We start from the raw sequence: 23889 nt of genomic DNA, 5'->3' as shown, positions 1-23889 counted from the left end.
ACATTTTCCAGTCCCAAACTGCCTGCTCTCAAAGCCACAGTAAATTAATCAGCTGGGAAGCAAAGCAATTTATCAAAATACAGCTGTGCAGAAGTACTTCTGTTCTGTGAACATCAACACTGTACTGTAGCACTGGAACCAAGAAGGTACCAAGAAGGTCTGAGCAAGGGTTGCACTAAGACTCTTAAACCAGAGGTTAACTGGCAGTCTCCCCACCTTGCACTAGCAATAGCAGTACAAGCAACAACTGGAAATTCTTAACAAAGCCCTGAGGCAAAGAATTTTTAAAATCACAAAGATCACTGCACAGGTGGTTAATATTAACTGCCATCAACTATCTGCTTCCTCCTATTTTTTTAGAAGCTCCAACCCAAAAGTCTAAGCATCCAGGTTTGGCTTTAGTGACAGGCATGAAACCCAGACACAGAGTCCTTGGAGGCACCAGGTTAACTATTTGAAGGAGCCCACTGTGCTCAGTGGCAGGAAAATGAATCTCCACCCTCCCTCAGCAAGGCTTGCAGCCATCAGTCAGCACCTGGACTGGAAAATGCAACATGCACCCAAAAGCCTGAGGTCAGCCACTTCCCTGCACAGCCGCAGGGACTGGAAACATGATGTTTATGCTTATTCTCTACACTTCACTGAGCTCCTCCCCACCAGTGAGTGACACGGAACAGGAGGAGAAAAGTGAGAGTGCAACTGTGTTGCAACCTGCAGTGACCTGCAATCTTCCTGTAAACATTTGAAATAATGGATTTCATAATAAGAGATCTCGAAGCAAGACAGTGATGCAGTGACACATGTTACAACCTAAACCTAATGTGGTTTCCACAGGGCAGGTTTGGAAAACTCATTTCTAGAGAACACACAGTAGTAGTGACATATATATATATAGACACTTCTGTCCTCAGTTCTTGTCTTCAGATTCATCTACTTTTCTTGGTAAACATATTTCATTCCTACTTCAGATGCTTGTTCAGTTTGGGGTAGGATTAATTATCCACAGGAAAATGATAAGCATGGAGTGGGGACAACTGAAAGTTTAAAAAGGAGTACGGGGTTATTTCCTGAACCAAGTCCACCATTAAGTATGGACTCAGAGTAAGGAAAATTTTTCAATATAAAACAGACATCAGGTTATTAAACAGAGGTTGATAAAAGCACACGTGTGTGTTTATGTAGTCTGCAAAAAATGTCAGAAATAAAAACTCTCATTCTACAAGTATTTGGGAAGTTATCTCAACTTTTTAGAGCTGACAAATGTAAAGGCTACTAACTAATGCTCATTTTGACACATCTAAGTGGTACTTAGCCTTCTTTTCAAGTCCAGCTATGAATTTTACAGCTGTTTGCTGCCCAATTCACAACTCTGTAGGATGAGTACCTAAGAACACCACTGTATCACTTCACAGGTACAAACACCAGGCATGTTCTTTCAAGAGATCCTGATAGAGTAGGTCCTTCTGCCCATAAAGCTAACTCAGAATATATATTCACACCTGAAGATCCATTTTGTTACTCTATGCATAAAGTACCACCTGCATCTCCTCTCTGCAAGGACTACTCTGTATCAAGTAGTAATCTTCCCTATTAAAATACTGGTATAAAGTCTTCCTTCAAAACATGCATACATATTACCCTCTCAAACCAATTTGTGAGCTCTTCTTTTCCTTAACCTTGTTTTCAGGAACTCAGGAATTGAAATTCCCAAAGCTCCAGGGCATTAGGTTTTGCACATGTTTGAGCAAATCTTCCTACTCATTTAGCAAAGGGAGGTTCCAGGGATCCCTGCTCCTGATCCATCAACATACAGAAAAGACAAGCCTTGGCTAGAATCACATCTTACAGCACACTGTGCCAAAAGAGCTGAAACCACCACGGAACATTGCACAAGGTCAGCTGAGCACACTGGTTTAAAACTGATTTCCTTACAGTGGCCATCCTAGGAAAAATACTCATCCAACTATGTCAGCAACAGTCACTCCGGTCTGAAAAAATGTCTTACAGGTCAGAAACACCTTACTGGCTTGCTATCATTCATGAAAAGTTAACAGGCTACATAAAAAGTTGGCAAGTTTTGAAATATCTAAGCCTAAACTTGTAAGAGTAGAGGCAGAAATGAAAACTCAGAGCAACAGCCCAGAACAATAATGCCTATGCTGACATTTAAAGACCTCCTCTACTAAATTTAATATAATTCCATAATGTTAATAATATGGATGATGAGCCAGGAAAACTATTCCAGCACTGCCCAAGAGATGGCCTAATGCATGAAATTAAGGCAAGTGTTCTGAGACTCAACAAGTCTCAGAAATCATTACAATAGATTAAACTAAGGGCACAATAAGTAGTTCTGATCAAGTCAGACACTAAAGCTGCTACATGCAAACCCAAAGCAAATTAAAACAGTGAATTTCCCCATGTAGCCCAAAAATCTCATGTTTGGCTTTATTAACTTTTCAGCACATATATTCTCTATCATTTTGATGTCTGTAATAATGAGTTATACAATCACTTTTCCCATTACTAATTTGCATATCATCAGTTCTTATTACTTTATGCAATTAAATGTATCAAAACCAAAGATGAACACTCACTACCGTCTCTCATCAACCACCGCCTCCTGGAAAACACTGGGCCTAAGTTTCAGCCAGTCCATTGAAACCTTCACAGCTGGAAGAGGATATGCAGCCCCAGAGTCCTCCTGGTAGTCATTTTGTAAAGGACACTTGCACAGAACTCCAAGAAAGGACACTAGGAAACAGAGAAAAAAAAAAACCACAAAGCCAAAACCAAATGATGTGGGAACGACACTAAGTTGGCCAAACAACGTCATCAAACACACATCCCACCCATAAGACCTTATTTCTAAGAGCCAGCTCTTTAGAACAAAGCAGCCCAATTACCTAAACTTAAAAAAAAAATAAATCACCAACAGATCATCTTTTTTCAATAGTTTTCTACCATGAAGCAGAACTTTGGTGGCTTTTTCATCCCCCTCTCCTTTTGTTAGTGTCATGGCAAATGATTTTGGTAAGTTAACAAAACCTGGTGAGACACACCAATAACAAAAATATTCATTGATTTATTTAATTAGAGCTATCTGCACTTTAGAGGGCACACAAGCTGAGGAATAGTAACCACACCAGCATGACCAGGGTGCTTTCAAATCAGCTCCAGGCTGGAACCTGCAGAAATTCAGTTCATAAATGTAGGTGTTTATGAACAAGGCCAAGCTGATCAAGCTGGATCAAGTTAAGCAAATCAGCATTATGTGGCTGGAGTATAAAATGTTCTGCACTCCCACTCATTTTCTAGTTGATATTATCAAAAGCACAGAAGCAGTTTTGCTCCTAGTTCAGCTAACTTCAATTTCAGTCCTGTCAAATCAGACATAGCTCCATTCAAAACAACTCCAAACACACTATGGTCAACTGCAGAGCAGTCCCCCCAGCAGGGTAGTACCCTCTGCTAAATTGGATCCAAAATTAAAATGTTCCTTCAGAACCAGGAAGAAGGTGCAAAGTTCTGTAAAACTTCAAACAGAACAGGTCCAGGGCACAGAAATCCAGTGCTAGTAAGCACTGCTAGACATAAATGATCCCACACAACCACATTCCCTCTCAACTTCCTCCCACACTGCCTATCTGCATCACTTCCCTCTCACACAGCCATTAAGCCAGACACTGGCAGCAAATTACTAATGGATTCCGTAGAAGACCAGAAAATAAACACAAAAATCAATTTCCTTTCATACTTACTGAAGAGAGCCAGTAACTGTGTCCAGCAGAGCTGCTCATCCTGGCTGTAGCTGTGCTGCTCCGTTTCGTTGCTGAAGTCTCGTAGGTGATGTAGTTGAAAGAGATTGATGACAGTTATATGTACTAACTGCTGAGAATTGAAGGCCTTTTGGAATAACAACCTCTGCAACAAAGACACAAACACAGAGCATGTATTTTTATATGGTGAAGCACACACGTGAATGGATTAGCTGCTCCTTCACTGCTTGACTAATGCTTCTGCCCCTAAGGCAACACTCACGCAGAGACCCCTGTTAGCACAGCCCTGGGCTTCCCAGGAGGGCACGGGCAGGTGCCCACTGTTAAGCCCAAGGTTTTTTCTCATACACCAACCCCCCATGCACAACAAATCAACACCCTCTTGGCTTCCTTACAGAGCCAGTGTGACTCTACTGGGCCATGACAGCACCACAAGGATCACAGAGGCATGTACAGCCACTGCATTTCTCAGTCTTGCGAAGAAAGAGCATGGAGAAGGTGACACCTTAAAAAAAAAAACCTGGAAAATTTGAATACTGTGTGGTTATGTATTAAAGGCTACTTCCACATCCGACTTCATGGGTCATGGAATGCCACTGTGGACTAAAACAGGGCGAGCTATTTACAAATGCATTTCAGTAACTATGCTGTAAAAGCCACCTTTCTCAGAACAGGGAGAGAAACCTTGATGCTTTTTTCAGAGCATTGTTAAAAAAGAAAAGATATCCCAAACCACAAGCAGCTTATCATCACACACATCAGACAGGGAGGCAAGTGCATTAATCAAAAGCATTGGGAAAAGGTTTGAGCTCCATGTTCAACCTTGACTTTTAGTTACAGGCATGAAGCACTACAGAGCCAACAGCTAGAAGTGGCAGAGTCCTGAGCAGCAGAATCGCGGGCCTGGCTGCACACCCTGAACCCTACCACTCTCTCCTCATTCCCAGGAAACATCAGCCACACAGTTCAAATTATTATCCACCATACTGCCACTTGCACATCCACCTTTCACCCGTTCAAGTCAGAAGAGCTGCTCTCTAGTAAATTAAGCCTCATATTGCATAATACATAAACAAAAAAGTAACCAAAGCTACAAAGCAGGGCTTAGTCAGCTCTCTTTAAACACACTGGATCAGTTCAGAAAAATAAGACTGTTCCACATGCCTGAGCAATGCCTATAATTATTGATGATAAGCATGGAAAGAGCAGTACTTGTTCAACAGCCAACATCACACACAGAAAGATACAATTATTCACTTTTGAAACAATGTTACTTTAGTTCACTGTGTTCAAGCAGCTCACTTCCAAACATACAATTCACAAGTTGGGGGGGGGGGTTTGTTTGCTTATTTGTTTTACTTGAAGGAATGTTTGGACCTAGCTCTAGCAACCCAATTCAATGCAAAAATGCAAATAAGGACTGTAAAGAATATTTGTGATTCCTTAGATTTCTAGGATCACCTCCCCCTTCTTAATTTGGAAAAGCATCTACTACACTTGCTCTGTTGAAGGTGTCCATACTACCTTGCTTATTCTTCAGTGAAGATGCTGAAGCAGAGCAGTTCCCAGAGAGCAGGTAACAGCCACTATGAATGCTCACTTCAAAACCATACTACTTTATATAAACATCTTAAATAACTCTCTTTGTTTCAATCTTTGCTACATTATCCAACTTAATGAGCTGGCTACATAATTAATGAGCACTCCTGGATTTTCCAGAGGAAACGTGCTCTGAATAGTTCTAGTCTATACACAAATTAAGGTTGTAAGGAACACTGTTTTTAAAAGGCAAACCACTGACAGGAGAAGCAAGCTGTCTGAGGAAGATTAAAAGTAGTCTTAATAACCAGTGGGAGTGAATGAATGCCATCCAAAATTGAAGCTCTCATAGTTCATCACATAACTAAGCCAAACCTTCACAGATGAATCAAGTGTTTTTCGCAGGTATCCAAGAATCATCCAGGTTAAAGAGCAGAAAATCAACTGTAGTCACTGATTTCTCCTGCATTTCCACCAGTAACACAGCAAATATCAAATGGCAAAAAAAATCCTACTCTGTGCAGAAGTCAACAGAACTATCCAGTGTTAGCTGAGATGCAAACCTTCCATTACTCAAGCTTCATCAAGTCATGGGAAAAAGTTATTACTGGACTGTAATTTCAGAACTCAGCTGCTAAAAATACTCTCCTCAATACACTAATTAATTTATTGTTAGAACTAACCTTGAACTGCTCTTCCAGCTTTTCTCGAAGAGGGCTCAGCTTCTCCAGGCTCTTACTCAGGTACACATGGCCATGGAATTTAATAAATGCCTTGATGAAGTCAGACACGCTCCATCGAGTCTTCACCTCATCACGACTGCATTTGGAACAGAAATACACAACTTCAGGCTTTGGAATTAGACACAGCTGCACAGAACATCACAAATGTGCTCCGTGGAGTTCAAGAAAGGAGGAATGTCCATGCAAAGCTACTTTTTCACATTGGCACGATATACTTATCTCCTGCAATCCCCACTCACACTCCAGAGCATCCCAGACACAAACTATTCTTTGTTCCCTACACGTGTAAGGATGTTCTGACTTGAAGGGGGTCAAGGAACTTCCGTTTCTACTAGCAAATATCAATAACTTGTGGAATAGGAGGTACATCTGGAAGAAGTCTTTTCCATCTTATCCAAGCAGAAATACATCATGCTTAGCCTTACCTTTCCAGTGCTTTAGAAAGTGCTTTTTGTAGGTTAGTGGAGGCAGCTGGGAAAGGAAACTTCACAGCAATGCTTCTGCAGTAGTAGAAAATTGTGGTCAAGTGGTCTCCTTTGGAGGAAGCTAGAATAGCCAACTGATTATAAGGCTGACCTGAGGGAAAAAAAGACAAGTTGTCTAACTAGTTGTCATGGAGTAAAGCTTGCTAGATTTCAGAATAAGTATGGTTATCTTAAAAGGGAGCACAAAGTCCTAGATCTTCAACTGACAAGATTCAGATTCACATGTTGAGCCTTTTACTCCAGCCTCATATCAGCAGAACTCAAAGGAAAAAGCTTTGAAATTTGTGGTGTAGGTGTTTGGTGGGGTTTTGTTGGTTTTTGTTTGTTTGTTTGTTTTGGTGTGGGGTTTTTCAATAGAGTCTAAGATTTTTCTCTAAATAAGAAGACACAGTCAACACAAGGCTTTCACCACCAACATTTATCTTCATCTGTTTGGACAAAATCCAGCCCAGTTTTACCTCATGAGGCAAATCTAACTGTCAACAGTTGTTCATATTTTTTACCTGCAGAGTATAAGTTTCTACAGTTATGGATAATTTTTCAGTTAGAAAATAACAGGCTGCTGGAACCAGATATTCAATTTTGCAAGCAGGCTCAAAAGTTACATATCCTTCTCTCAACATCCCTGTGTTTTGGACCACTGTAAGCTTACAGCTAAAAAACTAGATTCCTGAACTAAAGAAGCTCTTAACCTGCATGAGCAACATGAAAAATTCCATTTTAGCTACTAAACTTAACCAACTGGCATGTGAAGAAACAAATTGTTCTTTATAATGTATGAATGTCATACAGTATGACATAGCAATAGTGAAGCCTTGGAGGGAAGTATTCCCTTCTTTGTTTTTAAATCTACACAGAAAGGAGACAAGTGACACGAATCAGGCCAACAGCTTTTTTACATACATCACATAACTGACTTACCAACAGGTCAGGCTTGATTGTTTGGGGTATTTGGGGAGGGAGGTGTCTATAAAACTGCAAGTCCCCAGTTGTCACACAAGAGAAACAATACCTTAGATGTTCCTTTGGGATTATGGGCCTAGAAGGTATCCCAGACTCACCATTAGAAGGGACAAGCTGAGCTGCGTGTCTGTAGTAAGACTCTGCCTGGCTGGTCTGATTCCTATAGCGAGCTAAGAAAACAACAACAACAAAACAACACAACAAAAAATTTAAACTCTCCCATACTTATTTTAATACAACCCAGTTTACCTGAAGAACACTTCATTATCATTTTAGAAACGAGCATCAGGAGAACATCAAATTACACCAAGCAAATAAAAGATTCAAAAACGTTGAATGTTCAGGTGTTGTTTTTTCCTTAGATCCCATTGTCACAGCTTATCAATTTGTATGTAGAACAATGTTGTGCCAATAGCACCACATCCAGAGAGCTACAAATATCGTTCACACTTCTTTGCACAATCAGCAACTAAATCTACTTTTAGGTTATTATAAAAGCAATTGCAGATTCCAATGAAGAAAGGACCTTCTACAACACGTAGTTGTGCTCTGATCAACAAAGAAATTAACTCATTGAACTTACTGTGAAAAAAGAAACCTCACTTATGAAAGGCTGGATTTCTAGGTATTGCCTTTGTATACAAGATTGAAAAGCAATGTTCTGAAACAGAGAAGCATGCCAGCCTGCTGCAAAAGCTTTCATCATAGCCACCATTTTCAACATTTCACTGTGCCTACCAGCTACAGCATGATTAGCAGGCTGGAAGACAGACTCTAGCAAATCACTAGAAAGCTAGTGATTAACTGTCTCCATGCATTAATGTGTAACACACATTAGAAAAGTCTAACAGCTTTGCCTTCCAAACCCTTCCCCCTGCAGCAACCACCAAACATACCATCAGCCACTAGCTACTAATTTGGAGCACACATGGCCCGAGGTATGTACAGATCCCTCTTCATGAGGGCTGAACACAGGTAGAACTCTGTGTCCCACCTCTTTTTTCCTTCAAAAACTCACCAATATCTCCAAGGTGGACAAGGCAGTGCTGGCAGATGTAAGAGCAGGAGCTAGACTGCGGCTTCACTATGGCGCTGGTGTGCGTCTGTTTATTGCTAATGATTCCCAGTTGGGAAGACTTTACACGACATGGCAAGTCTACATTAAAAACTGTGCACAATTCCTGTAATAACTGGAAAAACAGGTCTAGTTTAGTGGCAGCTAGAGACAGTAATCAGGAAAGCATTGAAACAACAGGCAGAACTTAACAGAGCGTCACTTGGAGGCACAAAGTACCCCAATATGTTTGAAGTGAACAGGCCCGGGTTACTGAAAGTGAGAATTTAAATTATGTTCTCCCTACAGAAGTCACTGAGCTCCATGCTGCATTTTTCTGCCCAGAACCATGAAGAGAAGCTTGACTTCTGTAAGAAAGAAACCAGTACACAGCTCAAATCCCATTACACTTAAATTACCAAGCATGCATCTGTGGAGACTCACTATCAGAGTCTGGGCTTTGTGGTTTTGTTTTGGGGTTGGTTTTTATGTTTAGTTTTTTAAGTAGGACACTCAAGAGGAATACAGTCCTTTTCATACATTTATGAAATGAGACCATTCTGAAAAATAATAGAAAGGAATGCCACTCATCCTCCAAATAAGTTTGTTCCAACATCAGAAGCAGCACTACCCTGACTTAAACTTTAGAGAGAAGCCAGCACAAAGCCCAGTTTGTAAGCAAAGCAAGGCTAACAGTTTGGTGGCTGAGTTGTCAGGAAATGTGTGCTAAGCTAAGAGTGAGACTCTTTCAAAGAAGAGGATCAAATATCTCGAAAGCTAATTCAAGACAAACCTGAACTCTGCCATTCTAATGAGGGCTTTTGAAGTTTTTCCTAATGAACTGCAGCAAATATTCCGGGAAGTCACAGTCACCACGCAGAGATGAAAAGTGTCTGTTCTACTGTGTTACAGGCTTCAAAATGCAAGTAAGAATTGACAGACTCTGTCCCAGGTGGGAACAACCTCAGTCTCCAAATAAAACAGACCTGCAGCAGGGTTCCACTTCCAGACAAAGGTATCTAGAAACTCAGGGCTGATAGAAATGCACTCTGTCAATGGCTGAACATGCACTGCAGTGCTTTTGCTTGCTGCAGAAAAAAGCTTGTGTTACACCTCCCTTTTTGCTCTGTCTTTTATAAAGTAGATAAAAATCCCCAAACAAGAGGGATCTCCCAGATGAAAGCTGGATACAAGAGAGAAACTTGACATCTTCCAACGTGCTGAATTATGAGAATTCATGCTCTCTTTCAAAGGTGTCACTTCCACAGGCCTCACACTTGGAGAGCAGCTACCTTGCCAGGGCAAAATCTTTACACTCAAAATGGGACAATTAACAGCACAGTGAACAGAGGAAGATGACCCAGTTTGTGATTTCATCCACAAAAGGAGCAAAATTCCCTGATACACTGCAGGGAAGAAGAAGGCTTTTGGAGGACAAACTGTGGACCATGGTAGAAAACCCTTGGCAACTATTGCACAGCCTGTCAAACTCACTGCTTTGAATAAGCTTTCAAAAAGAAAAAAAAAAAAAAAACAAAACAAAACACAGCAAGCAAAAAACCTCAAAGGCCAAGGAAAAAAAAATAAAATCACAGATTCTGGAAGAACCTGGGGTTGCCTTGAAGAAGTTCAGAATCAAACTAGGAGCTGATACAGTAAGAATGCAGTATTGTGTATGTGTGCTGCAACCCAAAGCCAGAGCAAACTAGCCATGATAAAAAATTTAGGCAAATCACTATTTTAAAGAGAGGTTTCAGCAGTGACAATGTTGCTGCAGCAAAAACCAAATGGGGAGAAAAGAAAAAAGGCAAATTATCTTTCTTAAGGTCATTATGACTCACTGACCCTGATACTCCATAATCTACAAGCTGAAATCTAACCTTGGAAAGAGTACAGGCAAAAGAACTCTCAGTGAGGAACAAATAAGTGAATAGGAATCAATTAACTGAAAACCTCACAAAAGATACTTAGCTCAAGAGCACTCAACAGTAGTTTTGCTTAAGGGGAAGAAAAGTTCCTATAACTGAAGCTTGTGATTCTGAGTAATTGTTGACAAAAATAGAGAATTAAGACTAAAGATGTGCTTGTAAGTCTGGGAATCTTGATCAAAACACCAGGAAGACATTATGTGTTGTAAATGCTACATAATACTCTTGGGCACAATCACCCTACTTAAATGCACAGTGGTGGTGGGCACTAAGTTAGAAAAAAAATCAGAAAAAAAGCTGGTTTTCAGATGTGTATGTAAGTATGTACATAGACAGTTCTTGGAAAGCTCAATGCTCAGCATCAGCATTAGGAGTTACAAGGACAGGACATAGAACCAAGCACAAAACATGAAGGCATCACACACATTCTCAGTGCATCTGCACTTTGGAATTTTGCACATATTTCTGTTCTTCAGTAACTGGAGCCAAGAACAAAACTGATTATCTTTGCTTATCCTTTGCTATATAGGGGAAGTCTTGTGTTTTTCAAAATGAGAAAGATTTATGACAATGGCCCAGAAATGCATATATTGTAATGAGAAGATGAATGGGAATTTTTTGAGAAGTAGCAGAAAAAAAAATAGCTATTAGTACATTGAAATCATCAGTCAACAGGTTTATCTGGCTTAGGGTTTTGAGTGTCATTGTTTCTCTTAGACATTACAATTAAAATACAGAATTCTTCACCACAGATCACTGCAGAGACCAAAGTAAATGGCTTCAATTGACACTGGGGAGGCAATTAAGACTTCCTAATAGCTAGATGGTTCAGACACAAATGAGCTCAAGAAGGCAACAAACGTGCAGCCAGAAAGCAAGAGAAGCAAGAAGAAGAAGCAAGGAAGTACCATTCTACATTTTCCTGCTGCTTAATTCTCTGATCAGCCACAGCAGACTACTGTAAGAGGTAAAATATGGGGCTAAATGGACCTTTGATCCTACCCAAAGTAATGCAATGGATTTTAGACTTTCAAGCACATTCTATTAGAAGGGAACTTAAACTTTTGCCATGGTTTTACAGAGCACCAAAATAACTACCAGATTCACAGAAATGTCAAGATGACTGGAGGCTGTGGCTGATGGAAGGAAGGTACACAGCCAGCTTTCCTGCTGAAAGCACCACTGCTTGATCTAGAACAGCAATAGCTTCCTAACCAAAGGGAAATGAACAGCTTTTACCCACTTAAAACTGACCCTCCCACCTTTCCTCAAGGAGATTACATGCTGGTATGATATTAGAGCTCATCTCATGAGCAGCTGCTGAAGCAGCACAGGAGATTTGACAGCCGAAGCTTTGCAAAGAAACCACGCACAAGCAGCCTAAGGCTGAAGCATGTTTGCTTCCAGACCATGCCAATATGCCACAGCCAACATGTTTTTTTGCAACTCACCTGTGTGTAGAAGCCACTAGCTGCCTCTAAGAACAGAGAAAGGTTGGCCTGAACTTCGCTCCGATTTGGATTTGCTCTGTTTTTCGCCTGACCCTGTAGCGTCGTGATCTGATTTTTAAAGGCATGATTCCAACTGAAAAGAAGAGTTTCCCTTTTTACTTTAGAAGCATCTTATGCAGGTGGCATAAGTAACAGGAAAGAACTGTTTAATGACATAGCTTCAGACATGGAAATGAAGAATATTCAAATTCAGACAGCATTCAGATTAGAAATAATGCTAAACACAGAAGAACTACCTTTTCTCACCTCTGGTACCGAGTGAAACAGCTCCTGATACTATATAGCTAAAACTGTAACAACACTAATATTTGCTTGTAATTGTTGCTTTAGGCAGCACAGTGCTTGGTCCCTCCCTGAAACAGGATAAGGGGTGTAGAAATCAGGGTTAAAAATCATTCAAAACTGGAGGCGTAGCCAGGACAACTCAGCCAGCCTACTCCTCTTGCTTCCCTAGTGCTGGAAAAACTACATGCTTCTCTGAACTAAACCTGTTACAACTTATGTCTGCGTCTTAAATAACAGGGAATGGACTCAGGGCATGGAGAAAACCCAACAGAATTTCCCCTGATTCTTAACTTGCCTTGAGCACCCCATAAAATTCTCCTCCCTCTGCCCAGCCCTACCTGAGAGGGCTTGAAGTGAGGGCTTTTAGCAGCTACTCAGCTCCTGCCAGACCTCACTCAAAGCTCCAGCTGGTTATATCAGGCAAATTTCCTCCTTTCTGGAAACTCCAAACTTCAGCACTTCCCTGACAGCACAGCAGACTGATGTTCCCCAGCTCTTTCCCTTCCATCTGGCTCACCTCCTGCATGACATGACTGCTACTAAACTGCCAGAGGTAAAATCCTAACCTACTGAATGCTCTTCATGGGTCTGTGGTGCACTCTCATGTTTCACCCCCAGCACAGCTCACATTTTAAAGAAAGTAAGACAACAATTTCATAGGATTCAAATGCTTTTCTGGAAGTCTCACAGTTTGCTGCTCATCAGTCCAGATTATTTATATACATACAAATTTATTGAAGTACTTACAGGTCTTGCTCCACTTTTTTATCTAAAGCATATTCCAAATCAGTCACTAGCATTTTCTGATACAAGTCCTGGAGAGCCTGTCTGGATGTCCAGACTTCTGCTGGACCCAGCTTCGAATCTGTGCAAGAAAAATAGAGAATAAAGACACATCAGTTTTTGAAATACTCAAACGTACAGACTTACAAATTAACTGACTTTTTACTCATTTACCAAATGAAAGAACACAACAAAGTGTAAGATATCCAATGCTGAACACCCTCTTTTATTGCAAATTTATCAGAACAGTGAAATACAACAACTAGAGAGGGATCTGGGATTAATCGATCAGTTTCCTACAACACCAGAACTACACATGAGCAAATTCAGCAGCTGGCTCAAGTTAAAAAACCAAAACAGATACAAGGAGGTGATTCTCCATAAGTCATTAAGCTGCAGAGCTTCTTGACATTGGATGAATTTTGAAAAATTTCCAGAGTAGCCAAAAAAAATGAGCAGAAAAGAAATCCATCAAGGGATGCTAAATCAGACAGGCCGTGGAGCCAGTGCTGTTGGTATCTAGGAGAACACCGTGGGCAAGCCCTACTGCATGCTGGCCACTTTCTAACTCTGGTAGCCACCCACTTCCCACCAGGAAGGGTGAAGGTTTGGACTGCTCCCTGCTACCCAGAGTCACAGAGTGCCATTTCCCACGCCTCGCTGGGGCTGCAGGAGAGGGAGGGATGGGCCTCACCCCAGGGGCACCATCCTGCTGATGGGGCAGCCACTCCTGCTGGGGCAGAGGGATTCAGGCAGCTAAAATGTTCCTACAGGGACTACACCAACCTGCTTCGTGTACTAACCCAAGGCAGTAAGCAGGGCTGAGCACAGGTTCATTAGGGAAGCTGCTTGTTCTGCGTGGCTGATACGTGAATATGAAACATTTCCATTTGCAGTAAATACATACAGCTTAAAACAGCTTGTAGGACTTCAGAGCATCTATGGACTGCACTTCCATAACACATGTGGTAGCATTCAGATCAACATTTCTATCAGCCAGGTTTCCCAAAGCAGTCAGATCCCTGCTAATCCCAAGTAAAGCAGTTCCTGTTGTAGTCTGGAGAGGAGTCTCTTTCTCATCCCCAAAAGGAGAACACAATGGGAAAGCAGTAGGAGTGTGACCTCCAGTGCTTTAAAACACCCAAACTCAACTTTAAAAAATACATGTATTTTAGATACAGGAAAGAGGGGCAACTTGTTACAATGCTACTTATTTATATACAGAGGACAAACCTTAACATAGCATCACACACTTTCCAGGGAATTCTTAGGAACAATAAGCCTAAGAAACACATAATAGGAAAACAAAAATAGGAATCAAGTATTAACAACTAGATCAACTGTATAATAATGGCAATTACCTGTCATGTCAGCCTTCAGGACTTCTGCCTGCCTGTAAAAAAAGAAATACAACAATAAATTAGAAACAGACTGATCAAAGTAACTGAATTATGCTAAAGCACATTCATGCAACAGTGAGTACAGAAAGAAGAGCCAGCTCCACGGAGGCTGCCTACAACTTCCATGCAGTACAGATTTAAGCAACTGTTCAACAGAATTATTTCCTCTAATTCATACCATAACAAAAGTCAACTACTTACTTTCCCTGCTTGGCTTAAGCCTCTTTCAGAAAACATACAAAATAAAAAATGTTTGTGCTGTATTTTAAGCTGTACCTGGCAGTAGTGTCCTGCCAACATCTGTGATACCTGCTTACCTGTGAATTTGATATTAACCTTAAGTTGTCACACCTGAAATGTGGTAGCCAACACAGTCAGAGCAAAGCAAACTCCCACCAGTGCCTGTCACCACGTTGCTACAAGCCCTCCTGCCCCTCCGTGCTGCACTAGCTTTCCCTGAAAAGAGGCAAGGAAAGGATTATGGTTTCCCCATAATCCCCAGTTACCTCTCTTCCTTGAACTACCTCCCTAGAGTCATGGTTTGATCAGCATTCCAAGAAAAAAAAAACAAACAAAACCACATAGAGAAAGAACTACAACTACAGGTGACCAACTCTGTTGGCACTACAGGTGACTCCTTTGCTGAACATCCTCAGCAAATCCCCGCTGCTGGTGGAACCTGGCAAATCACTTCTGAACGAGAGGAACACTAGGACACAGCCCTCAAAGAAATCCTAACAAATGGTGATCAGTGGCTGGATGGAGCAGGCAATCAAGCTGCTGTGCCTAAGCACTGTATCAGTGGCACGTACAACTGACACAGGGCTAACAGGCTGCCTGGTTTGGGTGTCTTCTGGTGGAACACGTCCCTTTTCCTTTTGCTACACTCTAATGTTCACATATCATCTATTTGCAAAGAGTGCAAGCTTTCCATACCAAATGTGGAATCCTCCTAGAATATGAAACACACACATCCACCTGCCTCCTTCAGCAGCAAAAACAACTAGATGGAAGTTGCACAGTGACTAAGATGCAAGTCAAATGCCAGCTTGGGAAAGAATGGAGAGCCAGGAGAAAGCACCAGCTACGCCCTAAACAGGCTTCAGAAACAAGCATAAACTCTCTCTTGCCAACACAAACTTGTGGTGACTGTAAAAACAGTTTTTCAGGTTGTTCTGGGTTCTACCGACTGGCCACAAATTATAGGGAAGTTTTTGAAATCCACATCAGGATTAAAAAGATGTAATAGTGGAAAAAATGCTTCACTAGGAACATGTAAGTCCTTTTACAACATTTCTATTTATTAAATGCAATAATCATTTATAGCAACTCACTTCAATTAAGAATATCTTAACCGGTGCCAGAAGTAAATCTGTATGTTCCACACCTGCTTCACAAATTTAATCTACTTTTTAATCTACACATTTAATCTAAAGATATCTTTTTTTATTTCTCCCAAGAAGGCATTAATACAGTTATTCAACTCCTAACAACAGGGTACACTGGAAGAAGAGATAACCTGTCGTTACTGATGTGTAATGGAGAAAGCTGAATGCCCGAGAAACGTGTCCCATCCACATGGAGGCAAGGAGAGGACACGGATGCCCTGCAGCTCAGAGGATGGGAAAGAGCAGATCTTTTCCCCCACCCAGCTAAGGAAAGCCAGGAGACAGCAGTCTTGGCATTGACCTGCAAGTCTAGTCAAGCACAAAGCCTAGCAAGCACAGAGCTGCTCCCACTTGGCAGCGGCAAACGCTGCCACTCCGAAGGAAAAGCTGCCTTTGCTCAGGTGGAGGAGTCTCTTTTTCTGAACGGCCAGCCAAGTTAACAGTTTGGCTCGTGCTTTAAACACCTGCTGGTTGTGCAAACTTTTTCTTGGAGTTGAGAAGATGATCTGCAGCACCAAAGCTGTGAATCCTACCAAGAAACATGCAGCACCGCTCTGGCAAACAGGAGCCCAATGTTCTCCTCCAGGGAAAAAGGTTCTGTCCTTCAAAAGCCAAGAAGGGCTCCGTGTGCAGAACCTTCCACTATGTTACATACTAATCTATAAATGGGCAAATACAAGTAACACCACTAAAAAGGCTCTTTTCATCAAGCTTTAACTAGCCTGGAGAATTTAGGAGAAGAGAGCCAGAGCTCATGCTCTGTGTTGGCACAACTGCTGACAGATGCTCTGTAAATGCACAGCCCTAAGAACAAGGCTGGACGTGAGCCCTACCAAAAATATTATTTTTTAGAACACCTTTTCTGGAAGAAAATACTCAGAGGCTTACAGAACAAGAGCCTTTAGTGCTAATCTCATCACTAGTTGTAAAGCAAACAACCCTTTATATTTTGTCAGCTTGCAACAAGCTACACTAAGGGGATTATCACTATATTTCTTAATAAAATGCATAGACATTATTTCAATACTTCTCAGGGGCCAAAGGAATTTGTAAAGTAGGCCTAAAATTAGCATGCTCCTTCCCTCATTTCCACCTAAGCCTAACTTGTATTTAAAACAGCTGCATCTACTGTGGCTAAGCCAGGATAAGAGAAGGCAGCACCAAACATGTTCTGCATCAGTGGCAAAATATTAGCATCTCAGAGAAAAGGTGTGTTGCCTGTTCCTTCAACAGGCTTTACTGGAGAGCCTTTGCTGGTGCTCAGAGGCTCACAGTGAGCACAAACTGGAGTTCACTGATAACAGCAAGAGTTTCTGATGGTGCAAATGGTTCCCCACATTTCAACAAACGTTTCGGTCCATGTATTTTCTTGCACCGCCTCATACTGAATTTGCATTAGAATGACTCATTCTGGTGCAAAAATATATTGTCTGCCAGCAAACTTGGTATAACTTGCTGACATATTTTATCATTTCAAGAACATTCTCAAGTCCCTCCCTGCCCAGTTGGACTCAGCAGTTCAGCCTTCAAGTCAAGTTTCCTCAAGTTTGTTGGTCCAAAGCCAAATATGCAAAAAACTGTATTTAAAGCATCTCTATTAAATTATACATGATCTTGATATATCATTATAGCTTCTCTTTCTAATTTCTTTACTAAATATGAGTTCAGCTCCATGCTGAAACACAGCAGTCAGGACTTCCCTTTGAAAGGCATAACGTATTAAAATGTAAGTACCTGAGGATGGCAAAGGAAACTTTTTCTAAGAACCTGACAGTACGTAAGGTCCTGATTTGCTGTCACTCAGGAACCCAGACACTACGTTTAGCCTGGAACAAATCACCAGGTGTAGCAAAGGAAGACAAGACACAGGCATCTCAGTTTTCCATTTTCCAGTTTTTACCATTCTTGACCAATTAAGTTTTTCCTAACCAGAAAAAGAATACAAGTTGCCTCCCTTAAGCTGGTAAACACTAAGGAAAGGGAACCCCACAAATAGAGGGATGCCTCTCCCATACACACTTTCAAGTGTTTAAACCAGCACATTGAGAGGCTGAAAGGTACACTGGAAGATCACATAGTCCCACTTACACTTTTACACTGGGACGTTTGCTTAATTTGCTCCTAAGATCCTATAAGAAAAGATCAGCCTCTCTGGTTAACTATCCTATTGCTCAATGATAGCCCAGAAATTTTCTGCAACACCAACTTAAGGCCCCTGTGCTGCAAACCAAGTCCCCCCACAGCACCACCCACTGCCATGGGCAGCTCCTGGTCACTGTCTTTGTACAACAACCACTTGGAAAAGGCTTAAATCCATACTTGGAACCATCAATTCTCTCTCCCAAGCTAAAACGTCAACCTTCACAAATAAAGGTTTTTAATCCTCTTATTGCCACTTGACTTTGAACTCCATTCATGTATCACTAAACAAATGAACCTAATTTACCCCCCACACAGTTCATCTCCGTTTCAATAGACATTCTTCAGTTCCGTTACAATCCAAACAAGCATAACACCACATTTTCAGTTCTGCATACACCACCCTGCATCTCTAAGAGGGCAATATCAGTTCTGCAGAAGCAGTTTTGCTAACAAGCTTCATCACCCAGCACGGAAAAGCAAATAAAATCATGGCCAAGTTTTCAAAGCAGCAGTCTTGTGTCACCCAGCTAGCAACCACTCTTTCTGAAAGCCCAACAGGTGAACATCAAGCTGCACTTAGACCACACTCCCCTGGTTTACGCAGCCAGGATGAGCCAGGCACATCAAGTTCTACAAAAAACATGGAAAAACCCCAACCTCACAAAAATAACAAAACATCACTGAAAGCAACAATCTGCTTCCCACCATGCCTAAAGGGGAACTCCACTTGGTTTTCCCCTGGCAGCCCTGAAGCATCAGCAGCTGTATCAGTTCCCTTATCAAATCTCTGTAACACAAACCCCCCTGATAAGGAATTGAGGCTTTTCAGTACCAAAATGGGTAGTGAGGGCAGGCAGCTGGGCTTATAAAAGCAATCCCAATCCCAACACTTGTTCTGTGAATACTCTACAAACTAAAAACCGTATTAAATGGCCAAGGTGGTTTCAGTGCCAGCAGGAATTTATACTCCTGCACTTCTCCTTCCCTGAATTAAGTGCAGAAATTGTCCCCAATGAAAAGGGCCCACAGCCTAGGAAGCCTTAGCAGGAGTGACTAATCAAAGGGCACTGCCAGGACATGTTCCTTCTATCTGAAAGGGAGTAAGAAGATACAGAGTATATACAGAACAAATGTAGGAAATCTCTGATTTTAGGTAGGGAAGGTCAATTTTCTATGGTAGCATATTAAAAATTCAAATACACTTAACACACTTAAAACAAGTTATTTTTTTTTAATCATTCCAAGATGTGGCAAGGCTCACATCCAGCAGGAACTCCAAAGCAACACCCAAAACCTACTATTTTACATTTTCCCCCAAATAGGAGTTAACTTAAAAAAAAAAAAAAGTATAGTGGCTTAATAGCTCAGTGGGTTTTTTGTTTATTCACATTTAAGTACACCCCTGCTGACTCAGGGCCAGGGCAAGAAGCAGCAAACACAACCAGCACGGGCACTGAACACTGTACAGCAAATTTAGGGGAGTGCACCCAAGACAGCATGCACATCTGGAGCTCAGCACTGAGGAAAAATTACTGACTGATTTAAGTGGCTGATAATTTTATAGGAATAAGCATTGTTCCTCCTAACCACTAACATTTGCTAAAATATAAAGCTTTATTAGCAGTTTTTAGAGACTTGCTTGGCACTACTCCTTTGCAGCTGGCATGCCTTGCTAATGGTTGGATTTTGAAAGACACAGAAATAACTGACTTCTCTGAATGATTTTGTAGTCAGCAACTGTATCTCTAACTACCACCTGTCAAAGGGAAATACTCTTAAAAGCAATCTTAGGATTGTGTGCAAACCTAGATTTGCATACCCAAACAGCAGTACTGGGATAACTTCACCTTTAGTATTTTCTTCACCCATTAATTGGACATCACCTGAAAAGAACAGTCTTCAGACTGCAGCCCCAGTTAACCACCTGACACATCTTTTCCCAAAAGGGTACCTAGTGGAGTAAGGATTTTGCTGCAGCCTGACACAGATTTTACTTACTTATTCGTGTATAGACTTTACTTACTCGTGCATCAGATATGTAAAGTTGAACAATTTTTTTAAGCTGCTTTCTCTGTATTGAACAAGTTCTTAATGTTCCAAACTTGTGAGTATTGCCACTTAATTTAAATGAGGGTGGTTTCTGTAGAGCTGGAACCACTCACTTCAGAAGCAGGCAGTTTTGGTTATGTCAGCTCTTACTGACACAGCAAAAGACCTTCAGGCTGCCAGTCACTGAATCAAATGCTCTATGTGCCTTTTACACTGACAGGACAGTCTTCACCACATGGCAATGAAAACACCTTCAATGGTACCACCTTAGTGTCAATTTTACATGTTACCGTTTAAAGCTTATTACTCCTGTTACAGCCAGCTGAAGTTAGGGTACAGACCATTTCTCTGATCAGTGCTTTTATCAGCTGTAGACCAAAGCCATGCAACCAACTCAGCATCAGTGTAACTCTGCAAGTAAATAATACACCTCTGAAAGCAGATGCTAAAGAAAAGCAATCATCACCTGAACCCAAACCCTCTCTACAGGGAATCCTGCTCTATTGCCTTCCTGTTCCCACCTCAGCTGAGAGGAAGGGTAAGAAATGAATGGGAACACAATTTTTTATCCCTTCTCCTTTCTCCTAATCTAGGCTCTATTAAAAGCAAGTCAAAATAATTGTCCTCAAAAGGCAACCATGAAAAGCAACTCCTTCCAAGCTTGATCAGAACTGACAACCCTCCTCCATGGATAAGAGCAAAAGTTTCCTTGCAGTCAGCTTCATTCAAACTCATTTTTTTCCTTCAATACCATGGAAGTAATTTCCTTTGTCTCAAGATTTGAAAAAGATGCAAGTAAAAGCTCCCCTAAGGGAAGTTTATATTCTCTGATTGAATCTACAGGGAGGGAAATACAAGTCTCCTACCCTACTAAGGCTTCTAGCATTCAGCTGTCTCTACTGAAGACTCCACTTTCCATCTCATAACAGCCTAGAGCCTTGCAGAGGCTTGTTAGAAAAGCAGTGCTGCAAACATGAGTTAAATGCCTCAGAAATGGGATCTGATCCCTAGGCAGTTGCTCAGGATCAGCAATATACCTGTGTTTATTCCATAGATTTCTAATATTCAAGCCAGGAGAGCAACCTGCAAACTAAATACCCAACAATCTGTATTTTTCAATGCAAACAAAATAGCTTGGACCAAATGTACAGTATTAAGTCGAGCTCAGAAAAGCTCAGCTGCATTTTCCACAGTTGCTGGTTTGTAAAGATGTTTTTTTAAATATTGACTATGCATGTTCTTTAACTTTTCATCTTCATTTGCAACTTATCTGGAATTTTACTGGAGCCATAAGGGAGAAAACTAACTTTTAAATGGATGGTGCCTATGAAAGAAAAGTACAGGAACTCCAGTTTATTTTGTTTACCCTCCAGGAGCTGACAGCGTAGAGCTGCAGGTAACCCTGAGAGTGTTCTCAGTATAGAAACATTAAGAGCAAATTACCAAAGAATGAAAAACAATTTAATAACTACATTAAAAAAGGCACACTCAGGACAGAACAAATGGGTACTTAGTATGGGTGGCACTTCAGAACATGGATCTCTTTTCACATTTTAAGGAATACCTTTAAAGTTTCTAATAGGAAAGAGTCAACAAACTCTGTGGAATGCTCTGTTTCCTTATCAGCATCCATACATTAACACCTTCACTGCCTTGGCTGACAATGCATGGCTGACCTGAGAACAAGTCAGAGGCAAAAGGTTTAAGACAGGACACACCATTTATCTTAACCTTTATAGCAGGTATATAGGACGAGCCAGTTTTTCAAAACTAAAGCAATCTTAGATGTGTGATGGCCCAAAAATCAAGACTTCCAATCCACTCAAGCACTGACAGCCTGCTGCCTTGAAAGGATAGATATCATGGATCAAAATCATAAAGCTTTGCTCACTCACTACCCAGAACGAGGGCTTTTTGGCAAGCACACAGAAGGGTTATTAGTTCTTAGGACTATGGCACTAAGCAGGATGCAAGAGGTTTGCACCTGAACTACCTACGTTCCCGTGGTAATTCCCACAGTTTTTTGAGACTAAGCATGGAAAAGCAACAGAATTACTTTCTGAACAAAAACACTCAAATTATGCCTTTGTAACATCACTCTCTTCTGCTCTTTCACATACACCTTGATTAGAGTGCACACAATACCAGGTTTCAGTTGTGATAAACACACAGCAACACCAATACTCATTGGTTGTGTTACAGCTCTTGGTAAAACCTGCACTTGTGTTAAGGGCTGGAAACTGCAGACAATCAATGTTAAAATAAGTGAACATTAATTTAACTTCCTTTAGCAGCCTTTGTATTATGAAAGCCACGTCCAGAATTATGGAAATAAATGATGCAGAAATCTGAGCATCGAGCTCAGCTTCAGAGGGGTACCAGCACATCAGCTTCAGAGGGGTACCAGCACATCAGCTTCAGAGGGGTACCAGCACATCAGCTTCAGAGGGGTACCAGCACATCAGCTTCAGAGGGGTACCAGCACATCAGCTTCAGAGGGGTACCAGCACATCAGCTTCAGAGGGGTACCAGCACATCAGCTTCAGAGGGGTACCAGCACATCAGCTTCAGAGGGGTACCAGCACATCAGCTTCAGAGGGGTACCAGCACATCAGCTTCAGAGGGGTACCAGCACATCAGCTTCAGAGGGGTACCAGCACATCAGCTTCAGAGGGGTACCAGCACATCAGCTTCAGAGGGGTACCAGCACATCAGCTTCAGAGGGGTACCAGCACATCAGCTTCAGAGGGGTACCAGCACATCAGCTTCAGAGGGGTACCAGCACATCAGCTTCAGAGGGGTACCAGCACATCAGCTTCAGAGGGGTACCAGCACATCAGCTTCAGAGGGGTACCAGCACATCAGCTTCAGAGGGGTACCAGCACATCAGCTTCAGAAAGTGATGCTATTTCAGCCAGCCCTGCAGAAGCCACACCAGCTAAGGTCAGGCAGCAGATGCCAACCCTGGACATTGCACACGTCTCCCAGGCAAACGTCGAGTACTCACTTCAAAGGCTGGTAATTACAGAGTCAATTTTGTGCCACGCTCTTGCACTGCAGGTAAAATCTGCCCTCTCACCTGCCTGTGGAGCTGGAGAGCACAGGGCCTGCAGCCAGGAGCCAGCTCCAGAGGTGACACACATTCCCCCCTGGCAAGTCCACCCCACTTGGCGTGAGGAGGACAGTATTTGCAACTCTCTACATCCTAACTTTCAGCTCCTGCTGCCTCTAGCCACCACCAATAGCTCTGGATATGAGATATCTTGCTGATTTTTGGTGTCTTCTATGGACCCCCTTCCTCTGAATACCCAGCTCTGAAATTACCCCTTGGCCAGTGCCAAGTGCTGATCCTCACTCTCAGTAACACACAGGAGGTAATTACCATTAAAAAGGAGTCACTTATTAGGAACTAAAGATACTGTCTTCCTTACTAAGCAAAATACATTAGGTCATAACCAGAGGTGGCAAAACTAAAGCATATCCCCTCACCCTGTGCTTGTAATTAGATAGCTATGACAGATAAGGTGGAGTTCAGCATCTTTAACACATGCTCTCCAAGCAGTAATACCAGTATCTATGCCCAGATAGTCAAGACCTTCAAAAGCATAAGACCTAAAGCAAAATTACTGATATTTAAATTATTCATTGTGATCATTCAACGATCCTAATAAGCTGGTTTTTGCCCAGCACCATTCATTTTATAAACTCACCATTAGTAAACTTCACACATAACATACATCCATGCACAAATGTGACAAACCAGAAGTTTTTAATAACTTTTCATAATTAAGAGACATTCCAGTGTTAAAAGACACCGTATAGTTTAAACAGGCTTTCACA

At 41.6% G+C, this 23889-nt stretch overlaps 1 protein-coding gene across 5 annotated transcripts in view; it reads right to left on the bottom strand.

Annotated features, from left to right (window-relative positions):
* Positions 1–23889, bottom strand: part of SMG7 (SMG7 nonsense mediated mRNA decay factor) — a 54400-nt gene that overhangs the window by 18174 nt on the left and 12337 nt on the right. For all 5 annotated transcript variants that reach the window (XM_051624951.1, XM_051624950.1, XM_051624953.1 and 2 more), the window contains 9 exons: positions 14432–14463; positions 13035–13152; positions 11943–12075; positions 8528–8699; positions 7608–7679; positions 6487–6637; positions 6002–6137; positions 3762–3924; positions 2598–2754 (listed from right to left, as the gene is read on the bottom strand). In XM_051624951.1, the coding sequence (XP_051480911.1) occupies positions 2598–2754; positions 3762–3924; positions 6002–6137; positions 6487–6637; positions 7608–7679; positions 8528–8699; positions 11943–12075; positions 13035–13152; positions 14432–14463 (1134 nt within the window). The remainder of the gene's footprint in view (positions 1–2597; positions 2755–3761; positions 3925–6001; positions 6138–6486; positions 6638–7607; positions 7680–8527; positions 8700–11942; positions 12076–13034; positions 13153–14431; positions 14464–23889) is intronic.

Source organism: Apus apus, chromosome 7 (assembly GCF_020740795.1).
Source record: "Apus apus isolate bApuApu2 chromosome 7, bApuApu2.pri.cur, whole genome shotgun sequence".
In the NCBI taxonomy this organism is placed as follows: Eukaryota; Metazoa; Chordata; class Aves; order Apodiformes; family Apodidae; genus Apus; species Apus apus.
Note: the sequence above shows the minus strand (reverse complement) of the source record. Positions and strands in the feature narration are given on the sequence as shown.